Source organism: Pezoporus occidentalis, unplaced genomic scaffold (genome assembly GCF_034315485.1).
Source record: "Pezoporus occidentalis ecotype Australia unplaced genomic scaffold, CSIRO_AGI_Poc_V1 ctg266, whole genome shotgun sequence".
NCBI lineage: Eukaryota > Metazoa > Chordata > Aves > Psittaciformes > Psittacidae > Pezoporus > Pezoporus occidentalis.
Window position 1 is genome coordinate 1 of NW_026914567.1, and position 18,068 is coordinate 18,068.

An 18,068-nucleotide genomic window follows, 5' to 3' on the forward strand; every position below is an offset into this window, starting at 1 on the left:
GAGGTGTGGGGTGCAGTGGGGTGCAATGGGGCTGCAGTGGGGTGCAGTGGGGCTGCAGTGGGGCTGCAGTGGGGTGCAATGGGGCTGCAGTGGGGTGCAGTGGGGCTGCAGTGGGGTGCAATGGGGCTGCAGTGGGAGTGGCTGTGTAATGGGGGGTGCGGTGCAAGAGGGGGTGTGCAATGGGGTGGCTGCGGTTAGCGGGCTGTAGAATGGGGGGTGCCATGTAATGGGGCTGTGCAATAAGGGGATGCAATGTTATGGGGCTTTGCAATAGGCGGGTGCAATGTTATGGGGCTGTAGAATGGGGATGCAAAGTTATGGGGCTGTGCAATAAGGGGATGCAATGTTATGGGGCTGTGCCATAAGCAGGTGCAATGTTATGGGGCTATAGAATGGGGGTGCAATGTTATGGGGCTGTAGAATGGGGGAGCAATGTTATGGAGCTGTAGAATGGGGGAGCAATGTTATGGAGCTGTAGAATGGGGGTGCAATGTTATGGGGCTGTAGAATGGGGGTGCAATGTTATGGGGCTGTAGAATGGGGGTGCAATGTTATGGGGCTGTGCAATGAGGAGGTGCAATGTTGGGGGGCCGCGCAATGGGAGAGCTGTGGTTAGAGGACTGTATTATGGGGGGCAGTACAATGTTGGAGGCTGTGCTGTTGGGGGGCCGTGTGGTGTGAGGGGGTGCAAGGTTATGGGGCTGTATAATAGGGGGTGCAATGTTAGGGGGTGTGCAACGTGGAAAAGGAGGGTGAGGTGTTGGGGGACCATGCGGTGTTAGGGGTCTGTGCAGTGTGTGTTGGTGGGTGATGATGAGGGGATGTGTGGTTCAGGAGGGGAGTGTGCAATGTTAGGGGGCTCTGCAATGTGGGGGGGAAGAAATGTGATGTTGGGGTCGTGCAGTGCAAGATGGGGCAGTGCAATGTTAGGGGGTTGTGCACTGGGGGCTGCATTGTTAAAGGGCTGTATAATGGGGGGGATGCAGTGTTGGGGGGGCTGTGCAATGTGGGAAGGGAGAGTGAGATGATGGGGGGCCATGTAGTGCAAGGTGGGGGGATTCAGTGTTAGGGGGCTGTGCAATATTGGGGTCCATGCAGTGCAGTACGGGGGGCCATGCAGTGGGGAGGCTGGGATCGCTACCGAGTCCCCACTGGGGCCCCGTGTGTGGTGTCGGGGTTTTCTTTTTGATAAAAGGCTGTAATTGATTGAAAATGCTGAAATAAATCCAAATAACGTGTAAAAGTGATTCGATTACATGGGAGCTATTCATTACACCGGGACGGCAATCGAGTTAGGAGGGTGAGCGTCCGGGGAACGCAGCACAGCCCGTGAGGACCCTCCGGCACGGCACGCACGGACCCGCGCACACCGGGATGCACGGGGACGGGCGCAAGGACAAGCAGCCGGGGACATGGTGCTGCTGCACGGGATGTGCAGCCGCAGCAGGGAGCCCAGGAACGCGGGAGTGGAAGGACACGGATCGCACCAGCACCCAGCCTCCTCCATGGCTGTGTGGTGAAGGCCGCGGTGCGGTGCCTGCAGCGCGGCATGGGGCCAGGACCGCTGTGCCGGAGGTGATCTCGCTTCCACCCGGGTGAGGAGCAGGGCAGGAGCTGGGCTGCTGGGGTTGGGGGGGGGTTGTGCTGGGACCTCCCTCCCTTTTTGCTGCCCCCAAGAAGCTCTTTTTCTTCCTCGATTATTTGCCCCAAGGGATGAGCTCTGGGCCTGCATCAGGGGGAAGCCTGCGGCACACAGCGGGGCTGCCCGCATCCCGACCCCCCCTGCAGCATCCTTGCTCGGGTGTGCACACCGTGCATTGGGAACTGTGCCGAGGCATCCCCCTCGGATCCCTCTCCATCTGGGAAAGGGCTCGGGCCTTTGATAAATAACATTATAGATGAACCCAGCGCATGGAATCGCTGCTGAATGGGAGCACGGTGCAGATCCCAGCGCTGGTGTGGATCCCGGTGTCAGGATAACGTGTGCTGGGCTCCAGCAGCTCTGTGGGTTGGCACCGGTGCATTATTTGCTCCCCGGTGCTCAGGGAGCGCTGGGGAAGGGTTTCTGCAAGAAAAGACCTGTAAAAAAAAACCCCAAATCAGCAAAACCCAGCGGCTGCGAGGCTCTTCCTGCCCTCGGGAGCACCGGGGGGGTGGGAAAGGGCTGGGAAAGCTCCCCAGTACTGGGTTGGGAGCACTGGGAGGCCCAAGCCTCCATCCCTGGGCGGAGTGAGCAGCCACCCATGGGTAATTCCTCCCCATCAGCGGCCCTCTGCATGGGCAGGTTCCCTATGGGCAGCCCCACAGGGGGTCACCAGACACCCCCACTGTGGGTACAATTCCCCCCCATGGGCACCCCCCCCTCAGCATGGGCTCCCCAAGGGGAGTCGCTCACTGAAGCGAGTCCAACCGAGTGCAATTAAAGCCGGGTAATTGATGCTCCCCCAACCCCACGTGGCCCCGTGGCCACCTTTGTACCGGGGACAATGGGCTTTGTCCCACCCCGGTGCTCCCGCACTGCTGCAGCACCCCGGGGGCCCGGAGCCGCTGCAGGCTCCCAGCCCTGTGCCCCTGCACGCACAGGGGCCATGGGGAGCGTGGCAGGAGCCAGGCTGGGGCTGTGCCATTGCAGAGCGCCCTCAGCACCCTTGGGGAAGGGGTGCAGGGCAGGGGCTGCATGGGGGGGGGGCTTCCTCTGGCCTGGGCATGTTTAGGGGTGCAGCAAGGAGGCTGCAGCCTGTGTGCTGGCACTGACCGGATCCCCGGCTCCCTGCCTGCCTTGGCTGGAGCCTCTTCCCTTGCTTCATTCTCCTGGGAGCTGCTGGTCCCCCTTGGAAGGAAGCCTGGAGGGTTCCTCACAACCCTGCTGCTGCTCCTGCGTGGCCCACCCGGGCTCTGCAGCATGGCATGGCCCAGAATGGCATGGTATGGCACAGGACAGCATGGCACGGCATGGCATGGCGTGGAATGGCACAGCATGGCACGGCACGGCGTGGCGCAATGCGGGCGGCTGAGCCTCCTGGCGCTCGGGACAGGCGGGTTTCCAGCTGGCTGCAGGTTTGCTGCGTGGTGCAAGGCTGCTGGCGACCAAGGGTCGTGTTTGCAGGCACCAAGGGAGGGAAGAGGCAGCTCAGCGCTGCCGGCACCTCCATCATGCCCTGCCCTGGGGCCTGGGGAGGCTTCTGCGTGCAGGGGGCACGGGGCTGCTTTTCCTTGGGGGTCCCAAGGAAAACGGCAGGAACTTCCCTCCCACTGCCCGTCCCATTGTATCGGCCCTGGTAATAATCAGGTTTTGCTAATGCAATTGCTGCTGTGCTGCGAAAATCCTACTGGAAAATGTATTAGAGCAATTATCCGTCTCACTCCGCAGCCGGGTGGAGCGTTAATATTCAATTGTGAGGTGCAAGTCCTATTATGTTAATGACTTTGGTGACAAAAGTCGTTAACGGGAGACGGTTTCCTTTATGGCGCGGCATTAGCCGCGGTGGACACCAGTGCGATACCGGTGCGCGCGGCGGGATGGAAAGGGACACGCTGTGAGGGCCGCGGTGGGACCAGGCTCCCTCCCCTGGCTCTGCACCGACCCCTGTGGCCCTGTGGTGCTGCCGGTGCCCGGGGCCATGCGGGAGGGCCATGCCGGGCAGCGGGGCGCTCCGGGCCCCGGGGAGGCCGTGGGGCGGATTAGCCGCGCTGCAGCGCATCCGGCACTCCCTCTGCCGCAGATGCCCTCCTTTGTTCTCTCCCCGAGCCAGGGGAGATGCTCCAGCGCTTCCCCGCCTGCCGGAGAGCGCCGCGGTGCCGGCCTGAGGTGCACTGGCATCCCTGCCTTCACCGGTGACACTGGGGCTGACCCCTGCCTGGCTGCTGCCTGTGGTTTGGGCAGCATCACAGGCATTTGGTAGCATCAGAGGCAGGCCTGGATGGACGGACGGATGGATGGCTCCTCCTGCGGCCATGCTGGTGTAACCATGGACTAGTGGTGGCAGGACACAGGGAAGGGGTTGAGAAGCGCAGCCAGTATCCAGCAAAACCTGGCAATGGAGGTAACACCCCTTGATGCGCCCATCACCAACCACCGCCATGGCTCCTGAATGGGAATGGCAGCCCAAGGCTGAGCCCTGCCATGATGGAGAGCATCCTGGAGCACCAGTGGGGTTTAGAACCATCAAACTCAGGAGCTGGGAGCTGACTGTGATGGCAAAACCAGTTGTGACCTTCACCTGTCCAGCAAAGGGCTCATCTCAAGCAGCCGTGCTTCACTCACGACTGAACACACCAGCCTGGCTGCGTGGTCTGGCAGCGGGCAACCCTATGGCATGAGTAGAGGCCAGCCTGGTGCTGCGGCTGGGCAGGAAGCACATTTCTCATTGCCAATGGTTCCTAGGCATAGCCAGGGCCCAGCACGCAGGCTGGCACACGGCATAGCCCTCATGTCACCTCTGCTGCTGTGCCGGCTCAGCACCAGCCCTGGCCCACAACCCAACCAGGGTGGAACCCAAGGGACAGGGCTGGTGCTGGGGCCGCTCCTCCCCATGGCCTCCCAGCCCTGCCGGGGCAGGAGGATGGGGGGCACGGTACCGGTGCAGGAGGATGGGGGCACGGTACCGTTGCAGGAGGATGGGGGCACGGTGCCGGTGCAGGAGGATGGGGGGCACGGTGCCGGTGCAGGAGGATGGGGGGCACGGTGCCGGTGCAGGAGGATGGGGGCACGGTGCCGGTGCAGGAGGATGGGGGGCACGGTACCGGTGCAGGAGGATGGGGGCACGGTACCGGTGCAGGAGGATGGGGACACGGTACCGGTGCAGGAGGATGGGGGGCACGGTGCCGGTGCAGGTGGGTGGGGGGCACGGTACCGGTGCAGGAGGGTGGGGGGCACGGTGCCGGTGCAGGAGGGCTGACACTGCTGGTGGGTGCCTGGGCACGGTCCTGCAGGGGGGGCACGGCCGGGGGCGCAGGGAGCGGCTCCGGGGGCTCCGTGCTCGCTGTTCCCGGGGGAAGGGGGCACAGGAAGGCGGCGGCGGGGCCGGGCCCATCCCGGGGCCGCTCCGAGTCCCTGGGCCCGGCGGTGGCGGCTCCGCGCGCACGTGGCCGGGCAGGGCCATCCCCATCCGCCCCGCCCCTTTATCTCTCCGCGCTCCCATTGGTGTTCCCTTCCCCCTCCCGCGCTCCCATTGGCCACGGCTCCCTCCACAAACAAAGGCCAGCGCCGGCAGGGGGCCCGACGCGCCGCTCTGATTGGTGGAGCCGCGGAGAGGGGGCGGGACGAAGAGGCGGGATAAAAGGCAGGCGTCAGAGCCGCTCCTGGTTCCTTATAAGGCGGTGGGCGGGGCGCACCCATTCATGCGCTCAGGGGCGAGGCGTTCCCATGGCGTAGTCCCGCCCACTCGGGGGCGGGGCTTGGTCCCGTAGCTCGGTGCGGGCGGGCGCGGGCTGCCCGGTAGAGCTCGGCGCGGCTCCGTGCACACGGTACGTGCGGGTGGGCAGCGCGTGCAGGGGCGGGAGGGGCCGCATGGTGCTGAACATCCCCCCCCCCCCGGTGAATCCCCGGTACCGTGGGGCTGCGCGCACCCCACGGCCCCGCGGGGGTTGTGCCGCAGCGGGGGGGTGTTGGGGTCCCGTGCAGCCCCATGTGGGTCTGCTTTCCCCGCAGCCTGGGGTCACCGACCCCCCAAAACCCGCCCTACGGCGAGCACCGGCTGCGGAGCCCCATGGACACCCCATGGCTCATGTGCCGGGACATTGGGGGGGCAGCCGGGGAGCCACCACAGCCCCTTGTGTGCCCCCAGCAGGGTGTGAGCTGTTGAATCCCCACCTGGGTCGATCCGGCGGGTGACTCGGGTCCCATGGCCCTGATAACGGCCATACATTGATTTCCATTTCCCATCCATCAGGTTCTCTCCCGACGCATGGGAATCCCAGCCCGCGCCAGAGGTAGGGGCTGAACTTTAGTCTCTGAGCAATTAAGATGCCTGAAACTGCACTTCATTAATGGTTGTTATGCAATAAAACCGATAAAACTGCCCTTATTTGCAGTATAAAACCGCAATTTGTTTTAATTTATGTTTTTAAACACTTGCCGGGCTGTCCCCGGGCTCTGCCAGGGATCTGTCATCGGGGAGCGGGGCGGTTCAGAGCGGGGTGTGGGCTCCCATGGGGATACTGAGCTGCACCCACCTTTGGGCGGTGCTGGGGGGGTCCTGTTTCTCCAGGACCCCCCGCCTGCTGTCACCTCCCTGTGATGCTGGTCTATGGAGCGTGGCTGTGCCATGGCACAGCGAGGTGACAGCAGTGGATGGGTACATGCCGCTGAGCACCGCGGGTGCCACTGGAGGAAGAGGCTTCTCTTGGAGGGGTTACAGGTGCCAGTGGTGCTGTTGGGGGCAGGATGGAGCCCACCCAGCCCAGGGGCTTGCAGGCAGCACCAGCCCCTGGTTTGCCCCATCGGTGCCGCTGTTTCGGTGGCCCCGCTCGTGGCGTGGGGCCGCCTCTGATCCGTTTATCCAGTAGCTGATGGGTTGCAGGCGAGCGGCCGCAGGTGGTTTGGATCACAGCGGGGCCGGGGACACAGCGATTGGAAACACATTGTCCCGGCACGCAAGGGGAGCCGGGCAGCGCCGAGCCATCCTTGCCCCATCCCAGCCACACACATCAGCATCCCCATGGACCAGTGACCCCTGTCAGTGCCTGCCACACCAGTGAGTGCTAAGGACACTGTGCCACCCGCTGTACCGCGTCCCTGAGCTCACTTACTGATACTGGTGACATGCTTGGGTCTGCAGGGTGATGGAGCAGGGGCTGGTCCTGCTCCCACACTTTGGGGTCACAGCTGGTGGCTCTTGGTGCTTGCCAGGCCACTGGCTTTCGTGGGCAGAAGCCACCTGAGCCCTTTCCCAGCCAGTGCCGAGTCTGGGGCTGTGTAACATCGATTGGATAAACACGATTCCCCTCTAACTCGCTGCAGATGTCCCAGCACCACAGCAAGGTGCTCTCCCATCCCAGCATGGTGGGTCCTGACTGCAGCTCTGCCATCCCCTCTAAGTGCTCGGGCACCCATGGGTGGGAGATGACTGGCCCCAGCCCCACACCAGCACCCACAACTCATGGTGAGAGGCTGTGGGATGCTCCTGGCCCCATAGACATGTGCATGTGGGTTTGCACATGCATATGGAGGTGCCTGCACATGTGGGCATGCGGGTATTGGCACAGACCTGTGGGTCTGCGTGTGCATCTACACACGTGTGAGGTGAGCACATGTTTACACACTGCTGCAGGCCACCCCCCGTGTGGGGCCTGGGGCGGCTTCCGTGGGGCACACATGGCCCTCACTGCGTGTCCCTGGATACAGGGGCTTCCCTCCCCATCCTGTGCCTGGGATCTGCTCCCTGCCTGGCGCAGGGAACGGGAGCGCAGCCGGCACCTGGAGGGAATTATCCAGGCGTGTTCACCTCCTGCAAACCTTTTGTCGGGCGAATTCCTGCGGTTCCCCATTGCAATTGCTGCAAATTACACAAGCGCCGCGTGCTCCATCCCAACGGGAGCGCGCCCTTGGTGCGCGCTGCTCCGAGCTGGCGCCGTGCGTGGCCCCGCGAGCCTCCGGAGCCCCCTCCTGCCCTCCTGCTCTGCTCCTCCGGGAGCCCCTGGGGCTGGGTGAGTGACCTCGGTGGCTGTGCGGGTGCTCGGTGGGGTTTGGCACACGTGGCACCCAGCCATGGTGCAGGGCTCAGGGTGCAGCACCCATACACTGGTTATCTGCACCCCACAAGGTGCTGGGAGAGGACCCTTGGGGTGCTCGGACCCTCTGAATCCGTGTACATGTGTGTGTGCATGCGTGTTCATTTGCGTGTGTACATGTGTGTGCATGCATGCACGTGCAAGTGTGTGCACTTGTGTACACCTTTACATGCACAGGTATGCCTCTACGTGAATGCTCTTAAATGCATCTGAATGCCTTTGGGTGCATGTGCACGCATCTACGTGTCTTTATAGTCATGTGCATACATTTACCTGCATCTGCCTGCCTTTACACATGTGTGCTTCTGCATGCATATGCATACCTCTGCATGCACATCTCTGCATGCAGTTATATGCATCTGCATGCCCATGCATCCCTCTGCATGCAGTTACATGCATCTGCATGCCTTCACATGCATCTCCATGCCTTTACAGGCCTGTGTGCGCCTTTACATGCATGTCCTTACAGGCACGTGCATGCACCTACATGCCTTTACACGCACCCGCATGCCTTTACACGCATGTGCATGCACGCGCTCCTCCCCGCGCAGTTACATGCACTCGTGCATGCCTGCAGGCGCTCGGGGGTCCTCCCGGCCGCTGGGAGCGTCCCACCCGGCGCCGCTCTGCCCCGCTCGTCTCTGTGTCCGCCGCCGGAAGCGCCAACGGAGCAGCGGAAGCCGGAAGTGTCGCTGTGGCCGGTGCCGGCGGCGGGGCCATGGCGGGGGCGGGCGGGTGAGGCCCGGGGTTGAGGAGGAGGAGGGAGGGAGGGAGGGAGGGGGGGCCACGGGAGCCGGGCCATGGCGGCGGCGGCGGCGGCAGCAGCGGGCTCCAACTGGGGCCTCATCATGAACGTGGTGAACAGCATCGTGGGGGTGAGCGTGCTCACCGTGCCCTTCTGCTTCCGGCAGGTGAGCGCGGGCCGGGCCGGGCCGGGGGTGGGTGCTGCGGGACGGAGCGGAGGCCTCTGGTACCGAGCTGCGTGGGTTTGGGTGTCCCGAGGGCTCCAGGTTGTGAGGGTGCTGAGGCGCTGGCACAGGGTGCCCAGAGAAGCTGTGGCTGCCCCATCCCTGGCAGTGCTCAAGGCCAGGTTGGACACAGGGGCTTGGAGCAAGCTGCTCCAGTGGAAGGGGTCCCTGCCCGTGGTTGGAGCTGGAGGAGCTCTAAGCTCTCTTCAACACAAACCAGGCTGGGATTCCGTGATTTCTCCCTATTTTTTTGTGAGTAAAAGGCTAAAAAGAGGAGTTTATCCACGTGATGAATGGGTTTTGGCTCAGGCATTTTCAAACCAGCTGCACTTGCACTGAGCCCTGCTCCTGGAGCTGCTGCCATCCCGGTGGAAACACCAGGTTTGAATGCAGCAGGAGAAAGGGCAGCAGCTTTAAGATCTGGTTTAAAACCACCTGCTTGGAATGTGTCTGGTGCTTAGGACCCCCTCACTGTGAACGCATGAGCCAGTGAGGTGGGACAGGGCTGAGGGTGAGCTCCATGGTTCTTCAACATCCCAAACAGTTTGTATATAATCAGCTTACAACAGTGTTTGCACCTCAGGATCAGGACTGGGCTGTGTGCTCCGAGCCTGCAGAGAGAGCACAGAGCAGGTGGAGGGAGGGAATGTGGAGGTTCTGCTCCATAAACACTCCTGGTTCACCCCTCGGTGCTTTAGTCGGTGCAGCTGGAAGCTGTGGGAGGCAGGTGGCTGCTCTGTGTTGTCCTTGGGCTGTGCAGAGAGCAAACAGGAGCTGGCACACGTCCTGCTCCTCCTGCCTGCTCCCAGGCAGCAGCAGGGCTGGGATCTGTGTGGGAGCCTGCAGGTGAGGAGGGCAGCTCTCGGGCTGATTTTCCATCTCCTGTTGGTATCTTCCCCCCCCTTTCTTCTCCCGTTGCAGTGCGGCATCATCCTGGGAGCTCTGCTCCTGGTTTTCTGCTCCTGGATGACTCATCAATCCTGCATGTTCCTGGTGAAATCGGCCAACCTCAGCAAGCGCAGGACCTACCCCGGCCTCGGTGAGCATTCCAGCCCTGCTGCTCGTCTGTCTTGGCGTTTAACTGCAGTTTTACTTGGACCTCCTAACTCACAGCCTTCACACTGATGCTGTTGCAGTAGCACATGGTTTCCCCATCGTAGCCTTCAATTTGCCTTGTTTTCCTCTGTCAGCCTCTCCCCGTGTCCCCAGGGGAGCGCGAGGGCTCTGTTCTGCTCTTGCAGTGAAGTTAATGGGCACAGAATTGTTTTGACTCTGCAGGGCAGGGGAGGAGAGGCGGCGCCGACTGATCCAAACCCAAGCTCTGGGAGCTGGCGGAGCCAGTGTCTGGAGTAAATTACTGGCCTGGGCATGAAAGCCACGAGCTTCCCCACCCAGTGTGCTGCCGAGGACAGCGGGTGCTGCCAGCCCGGAGCCTGGCATGGAGCTGGGGCCCAGCACAGCAGAGGAAGCGGTGCTCGAGCTTCCAAGCAGCCAAGGAAAGCAAAACATCTGCAGGATTCCTGTGGGGGGGTTGGGGCAGAGCTCGGCGGCAGCGCTGCTTGTGAGCTCTCTTGTGGTCCTGCCCGACTTGGGGGGACAGGAGGAGGTGATGGGATCCCAGTGCTCTCCGTTGGCTTGTGAAATGAGAGGGAAAAGCCTTCTTTTACTCGGTTTCCCTTATTTCTCTGGCGAGGAGGGACCTGGCTGGCACTGCCCGTGGTGAGAGCACTGCAGAGGCACATGGCTCGCTGTGTTGCTGACAGATGGGTTTCCTCCATCCTCAGACAGCCCGATGGGATGCTCCCGGGCTGCGTGCTTGGCTTCCGCCCAGTTGTATCTGCTCGAGACTGAAAAGATCAAGAAGCTCTGTGGTCTTGGAGGCTGTGCTGTGATGCTGGAAGGAAGGGGGAGCCCCCCAGGTAGCGTCTGACTTGGCCTCACCACTCTGGCCCAGCTGCCCCCTCACAAGAGGTCTTTGTGTGCTGCTTCTCCCAAGTACAGAGAGTCCCCTCCACCTTGGAGTGTCTCCCGGGAAGAAGGGATCCTCTGCACTTGGGAAGCCAAGGGGCTCGAATACACAGAGAGCCAGTAATGCCTCTAAACTTCCTGGCACCTCCTGGCACGCAAAGGCTGGCGCTGAAAGAAATGCCTCAGCTCCCTCCCTCTGCCCTGGGAGAGGTGCCACTGGGAGGGCCGGCCTTGGGAGGAAAGGCAGCGCTCCTATAATGCATCCTAATGCATCAAGGTTGAGCAGCTCCACACAGGCAGCCTTTGTCACCGTGGGCTTGCTCCCGGGTACATCTGCGAGAGCTCCTGGCAGCGCCTGCAGCCGAGCCTGTGGGAGGTTTTGGCAGCGCTCAAAGATGGCACCAAGGTTTGCAAATGTGCTTCAGGGAGGCAGCCCCTTCCGGAGGGATCCTGGAGCTCCGCAGGAGCCAGGCCTGCAGCAGGCTGGTGCCTGGCCCTGCCCGCACTGCTTGGCAGCACTGGGTGCCCGAGGGCCTTGCGTGGCCGGGAAGGGCTTTGCGTGGCTCTGTGGACACGAAGGGAAGGGGGATGTGCTTCCCAGGCAGGTTTTAGCCAGGAGAGGAGGTGGTGCCTCCACCTGCAGCTGCCTAAAGCAGCATGCTGGGTACTGACCCCGACAGCACCCCGGAGGCAGCTCTGCTCCCTGCAGGCAGAAGGGCTGGACCACAGGTTCCCCGTTCTAGTAACCACACTTGATGTAAATGGGCTTCTCTGGCTCCTGAGCAGTCAGCTCTGCCCAGCCTGCTGGGCATCTGGAGATCCCATTGCAAAGATGCTTCATTCATTTACACTCATCGCTTCCTTCTTGAGAAGGTAGAAGCTCCGATTTCTCCAGCATCCCCAGGTGGGCACATGTGGTACAACGTTTGGAGGCTTGCTCTCATGAGAATATCCCTTCAGAGCAGCCAAGGAGCCTGATTCTCCCCAGCCTGGGTGTAGCTGTACCTGGAGGCACACGAGGTGTCTCACTGATGGCCCACTCTCCTGGAGGGATGTTCTCCTCTTGCTGCTCTCTCTCTCTCATCCCTGCCCCTTTGGCTGTGTGAGCAAACCCCTTGAGGGCTGTTGCCTTTTCCTTCAGCAGTTGAGGTGAAGCCAGGCAGTGTGCCTGTTCCCCCAGCCTGTCACCCAGCCATCAGCTATTTTCAGTGCTGCCCCACATCACAGCGCTGGGTTATTTCCCTGCTGTGGGTCTCCTGCCATGCTGCTTGCTCATTCTGTGGGAGAACATCTTGTTTCCTTAATGTTTAGCTCGAGCAGAGTCCAAAGAAATCAAGAGTTTGTAAGTTAATATCAAAAACAGCAGAAGATGCTTCCAGAAGGGAATGAAGTTGGTTTTCTGGTGGCTGCAGGAATGCATGCTGTACCTTGAGGGAGCACAAAGGGGAATCCAGGGTGGTGGTTTTCATGCTGGACCTCTGCAATGCGAGGCTGGCAGGATGGGGCACTGTGGTCTGTGTGTGCTGGAGGTTTCAATTCCCATTCTACCCAGTTTAGATCTAAAAATACCAGCAGAGTTTTCTTGGCATTTTCCTTTTCAGAAGAAACACAATGATTTAAAGCCGAGTGATCATTTTCTGCTACAACCCAAGTATGGGATGGGGGGGGGGGGAAAGAAGGTCTCTTGGCAGCAGCGCTTTGGTGTGGGCTGCGAGCACTGGGTATTCTGGGTATGGGATTGAACGTTCTGGGCACCAGCTCAGAGCTCCCATCCAGCAGCGTCAGGAGGTCCAGTTTTAGTGGGAAGATAAAAATAAAGATGGGAGTTTGATTGAGATTTTGCACTGCAGAAACGTTTCACCACACAGCCTCTTACCCAGGCACATTTCGCTGCCTTTAATGGTTGCCATGTGTGACTGCGACTTCACACCACCTCTTTTTACACATCCAAAAAGAACCTGCTTTCTATCTTTTCCTCATCTTTGTTCCTGTCTTATGTGGTTTTCAGTTCTCGGTCTAAAACAGCAAGTGGGAGGGCAGGCAAGAGAAACAGCCCCACAGCCCCACACCGGCGCCTTCCTGCTGTGCTGCCCTGACACTCTCATTGTTTAATATCAAACTGGACCTTTGACTAACTGCAACTCTTTTTTTGTTCCCTCTTACGCCAGCATTTCATGCCTATGGAAAAGCAGGAAAAATGTTGGTGGAAACAAGGTAATCTGCTGCTTATTTAAAGCGTGAGTGGTTTGGTTTTCTTTAATGAATGAGGCTCCTCTGTAGCTTCCTGTGGCTTTGCTGTGCTCTCCTTTCGTACCCTCCTGCCTCCTCTGGTCCCAGAAGCCTTCCTTCCACCAGAATTTGCACAAGAGCAGAGTGAGATTCCCTAAGCACAGCTCACAGGTATTGCCTTCAGCATATCCCACCCTGTTCCTGAGTGGAGGCAAGAGGGCTTTCCACTGGGGAATGGATGCTCGGGGCGGGGAGGGGGAATCCTGTCCCTGTTTCAGGACAGGCTCCTTGGGACATCCTCAGAACTCTTTGCTAGAGGTGTCTTGAGCCCCAGCCAGTGAGTAGTGCTGGCTCCTTCCCTCTTCCCAGCTCCAAACTGCTGCACAACACTAAAAATACACGGAATACTTCTCAGATGTTACTTGCCCGTGCAGGCAATTGCTGTAATTGCCACGGGGATGTTATAATTGGAGCTGGGAGGGAAAGTGGCCCATGCAATCATGAATGGGAGGAGAGGCAGCTCCTAAGACAATCTTTTCATTAAAGTGTGGGCCATTTTGTGGGAAGAAGTTTGAGAGCTGAGCTGGGATTTAGGCTTTCCTGGTAGCCGCTGCGGCGGGGCGTGGGGCTGAGAACCTCTCGCTCATTCTTTTAAATGCTTTATTTTCCAAGAACTAAAGGAATTTTTGCCATCTCCAAGGTTTGTTTTGCTGTGGCTCCCAGCAGCAGATAGCCCCGTGCATGGGCTGTTGCCAGAGCTACGTCTCTCAGCAGGATGGTTGGGGAGGATGGAGCTCCTCTGGGTTTTATTCTGCTGGGGTTGAAGCAGAAGCGGTGGCTCTTCACAAGGCTGAGGATCAAAGCGTGGTCCCCCCTTCAGCCCCAGCAGCGATGCACAGGCGGCTCATACAGCTGGGGGAGCAAGCTGCATCCCTGTAGACAGAAACCCTGCATCACTGCTGGCTGCCAAATGTGTTCTCAAGGTGGCTTCAGCAAAACCTGTGGCTTGTGTTGGAGGGTGGGTGTACCCCAGAGCAAGGGATGCTGAGGCTGCTGCACCTCTGAACACGAGTGGCGGCACAAGATTTAAATTGCTTTAAATGATCCCTTCTAGCTGCTAAGTCCTATGGATGTTCCATCATCCCAGGCTCAGTTACAGCCCTCCCAGGCAGTGTCTCCAGCTCTCTGTTGCCTTAGCACTAACAAAGCCTCCTCCTCCTCATGAGTACAGATCCAGTGGGAATGTGGCAGCTGACATGCACACCGGAGCAGGAGCTGCGTGCCAGGGTTCTGCTCCAGCTCCTGACCTGTGTGTCTTATGTTGCCCTTGCAGCATGATTGGGCTGATGCTGGGAACCTGCATCGCTTTCTATGTGGTCATTGGTGATCTGGGCTCCAGCTTCTTCGCCCGCCTGCTTGGATTTCAGGTGAGTAAATCCTCACTGGATCACCTCCGCAGCACAGATAGTGGTCCCAGTTCTTCTTGCATGGAGCTGCGTGGGCCTTTGACACAGCAAAGGGTGTCCTGCCTTGGTAGCATCCCCAGCAGCCCATGAGATGTTGTGGGGTCAGTACGTGGTGAGCTTTAATGGCAGAGCCTTGTGCAGAGAGCCTGGAGCTCTGGAAGGCCTGGAAGCCCAGACATGTGGTGAACAATCAGATGTGTAAAACCTCCAATGAGGCACTTCCAGCAAAGGAATTCTTTTTAACTCGGTCTCTTAATTCTGGAGCAGATTCCTGGGGGAGATGGTGCTTCCTGTCCTAATTCCTGCCCCAACATGCAGTGACAGACGATTCCTCTGCCCAGGCTCTCACCCCCTCGCAGCCCTCTGCCTCAGGAGGGATTTCTTGTCCTGTCCCTTGCTGTTCTGTTGTGCCTGCTCCTCTTTAAGATCAAATAAGCCTGGTGTTGGCTCAGCACACACGGCAGCAAGAGGTGCTCCTTCTGGGCAGGAGGCTCTGCTGCTGCTTCTGCAGAGCTGTGAGCCAGGGTGTGAGCGCTCGGAGCCCTGCACGGAAGCAAATGGACATGTGGAAGGGGTTTTGGCTGTTATCTGCTCCTCCTGATGCTGCTAAGCTCCGATTAAGGGGCTATGAAGTTAAAAAGATGCGTTGTGGCTGCAGCCAAATGAGGTATTAAATATTTCCAAGCATTTTGGAGTGTTCTGCTATAATAAATACCAGTGTGAGGTTTTGATTAATTTTCTGGGTTGGAATTTTGAAGTCTTCAATCTCCTATATCCCAATTAAGTTTAGTTTTTAGTAACTGCATGGAATCCCTAAATAGCTTGTGCTGGATTAGCATTTAAACACCACCACCCCCCCAAATACTTCCACTTAGGATGGATCTGCATCCTGGCTTGTACCAGCAATAGTGCAGCCAGCAGGACCAGGGCAGGGATTGTCCCTTGTATTCATCCCTGGTGAGGCCACATCTCAAATCCTGTGTTTGGGCCCCTCACAAGAGGGACATTGAGGTGCTGAGAAGGGCAGCAGAGCTGGTGCAGAGCCTGGAGCACAAGTCCTGTGATGAGCAGCTGAAGAAACTGGGGTTGTTCAGCCTGGAGAAAAGGAGGCTTAGGGGAGACCTTAATGTTCTCTTCAAGTACAGGCCAGGAGGTTGCAGTGCGGGTGGGTCGGTCTCTTCTCCCAAGTCACAAGTGAGAGGATGAGAGGAAATGGCCTCAAGTTGTGCCAGGGGAGGTTTAGGTTGGAGATTTGGAAGAATGTCTTCACTAAAGGGCTGGAACAGGCTGCCTGGGGCAGTGCTGGAGCCACCATCCCTGGAGGATTTAACAGTGTAGATGTGGTGCTCGGGGACCTGGGTTAGTGGTGGGCTGGGCAGTGCTGGGTTAATGGCTGGACTCTTTAAGGTCTTTTCCAACCTAAACAATTGTGTGATTCAGTGACCTGTCACGCACTGTGCAGAGCAACAGTGGCACCCAGTGACTGTGTGAGCTAATCACAGACCTAGCAAGGAAACGGCAGCGCTGAGTCTTTCAATACCTACAGAAGCAGAACCTCACCTCTGGAATCCACCCTGGCTTTGCATTGCTCCTCACACTGGAAGGATCAACCCTGTTGGGGTTTGGGGGGTGCTCTGAGTATCCCCCGTGCTCCAGTTCTTCACACAGGTCCCTTTTCCAGGTGTCAGGCAGTTTCCGGATAATCCTGCTCTTTGCTGTCTCCCTCTGCATTGTGCTTCCCTTGAGCCTCCAAAGGAACATGATGGCCTCCATACAGTCCTTCAGTGCCATGGCTCTCATCTTCTACACGGTGTTCATGTTTGTGGTCAGTATGGACATGGGGAATGCTGTTTTCCTGGTGTTTGAACACAGATATTCCCACTGGAGCAGCCTGTAGGTGCCAGCCTCAAGTTTAAAATGTCCTTTCTGATAATGAGTGCTGCTGGTGCTGGGTATCACAAGTGATTGGGGTGCCCGTGAGCTGGTGGAGGTGGGGAGGTACAGCCTGCAGAAGCTGGCCAGTGGGCCTGTAAGCCGTTACGCCGCGGTGGCACAAATAATAAGAAGCCACAAATTGAGTTGTGGTTTGTTCTGCTTGTTGGTGTCTTATAATTTAAGGCTCTGAACTTGGAATCAAAGGATGGAAGATGTGGGGAAGAGTGCCTGGAACCAGAAGGACTTTCATCATGTGTTAGTGTTTGGCCTTGAAAACCTCAGTGCTTCTGATGTGTAGGGGGAAGGCAGCTCTCGTTAAGGACTCAAACGTGTACTTTGCATGCTTCTCTGCAGCTGATGGTTAATGGCTTTCAGGCTGCAAATTTGATGTTAGACACCAGCATTGAGTGCTTCATAAAGCCTGCAGTCTGGTACGTGGCATAGGCTTGTGCTTGGATACATCTAGAAAAGGGTTTTATTGCTGAGGTGAAGGATTCTTGACCATTTAGGTTAAGTAAGGTAAGGTGAATGTTACCTAAAGCCAGCCCTGTTTAGCTTGGCCAAGCCCCATTGCACAGCAGCATTCACTGAGAGCTGGAGACTCTCATTTGCTTTTTAATGACTTCAAGTCTCACCTCGCACATGCTCATGTGCTTTGCTCGTGGAACCCCAGCCCTGTCTCCCCCAGGTTTCAGGACTGGGATGGCTGCAATAAAGGGAAGCAAAGGGAGGCGTGGAATTTCTTTCCACTTCACTTTTCCTTAGCAGGTTGTGCTGGGTCAGGCTCCTGAGCTGCCCTGTGGGGAGGCTGGAATGGTAACTGGGTGTTCACACGAGAGCTGTGTTCCAGGAGTTGTGCCTTTAAGAAAACCACAACACTTTGTGAGAGTTGGCTGCATGAAAGCGTAATCTCTGGGGATTAGAAAACCCCCATTCAGGGGATATTATAAACAGGCATTCAGACGTATTTACCTTCTGTTTCCTGTGCAAGCCAGTGCTGGCCAGTTTCCCTGTCAATGGCAGAGGAACTGCCCTGGCCTCGCCTGGGTGCCTCGCTCCCCCTGTTTTCCTGCAGTTTATCCTTGGCTTTGGTGAGCTGCTGGTGTTAAACAGCTCTGGAGCAGCAATGTGCAGGTGGGGCTCTGTTGGAGGGGCCTTTGTCTCCCTCCTGTGCACAGGATTCTCCAAGGCAGATGTTGCTTCCCGTTAGGATTTAACAACTCGTTTTATAAAGTGCAAAAGAAAGGGCTGGGGGCAATGTGATTCTCCCAGTGAAATGTGTCAGTGGGGATGGTCCCACCCTGGTGTGTGCTGGGATGTCTGACAGCAGCAAACGAGGCAGGGAATGTCATAGATCTGAATCCACCAGCAGCACCCCGGGTGGCAGGGGGCCCTTGGGGCTTGCTGGGAGCTTTCATTAAGCCTGTGGGTGGGGTGGGGGTTTGACTGCAGGGCTGGGGCTGTGGTGGGCAGTGTGAGCTGCTCCTCGCAGAGCTGCCACGCGCTGCTCCGCATCTCCGCTGCTGGGGGGTGGTTTGGGCTTGGCTCTTACCCCCCTTTCCTTCTCTGGCTGCAGATTGTGCTGTCGTCCTTCAAGCACGGCCTCTTCAGCGGGCAGTGGCTGCAGCGAGTGAGCTACACGCGCTGGGAGGGCATTTTCCGCTGCATCCCCATCTTTGGCATGTCCTTTGCCTGTCAGTCGTAAGTACCTGCTGCCTCTGCTCCTGCTCCTGCACAGTGAGGTTTTGGGGAGGGCAGAGGGTCACCAGGA

The 18,068-nt window shown here is 58.6% G+C and overlaps 1 protein-coding gene across 1 annotated transcript in view; it reads left to right on the forward strand.

Moving 5' to 3' along the window:
* Nucleotides 1-8,525: 8,525 nt before the first annotated feature.
* Nucleotides 8,526-18,068, forward strand: part of SLC38A10 (solute carrier family 38 member 10) — a 32,481-nt gene continuing 22,938 nt past the window's right edge. Inside the window, exons 1-6 of the mRNA XM_062624331.1 lie at nucleotides 8,526-8,642; nucleotides 9,621-9,738; nucleotides 12,836-12,881; nucleotides 14,230-14,323; nucleotides 16,044-16,187; nucleotides 17,874-17,998. Coding sequence (XP_062480315.1) covers nucleotides 8,532-8,642; nucleotides 9,621-9,738; nucleotides 12,836-12,881; nucleotides 14,230-14,323; nucleotides 16,044-16,187; nucleotides 17,874-17,998 — 638 coding nt within the window. The 5' untranslated portion in view covers nucleotides 8,526-8,531. The remainder of the gene's footprint in view (nucleotides 8,643-9,620; nucleotides 9,739-12,835; nucleotides 12,882-14,229; nucleotides 14,324-16,043; nucleotides 16,188-17,873; nucleotides 17,999-18,068) is intronic.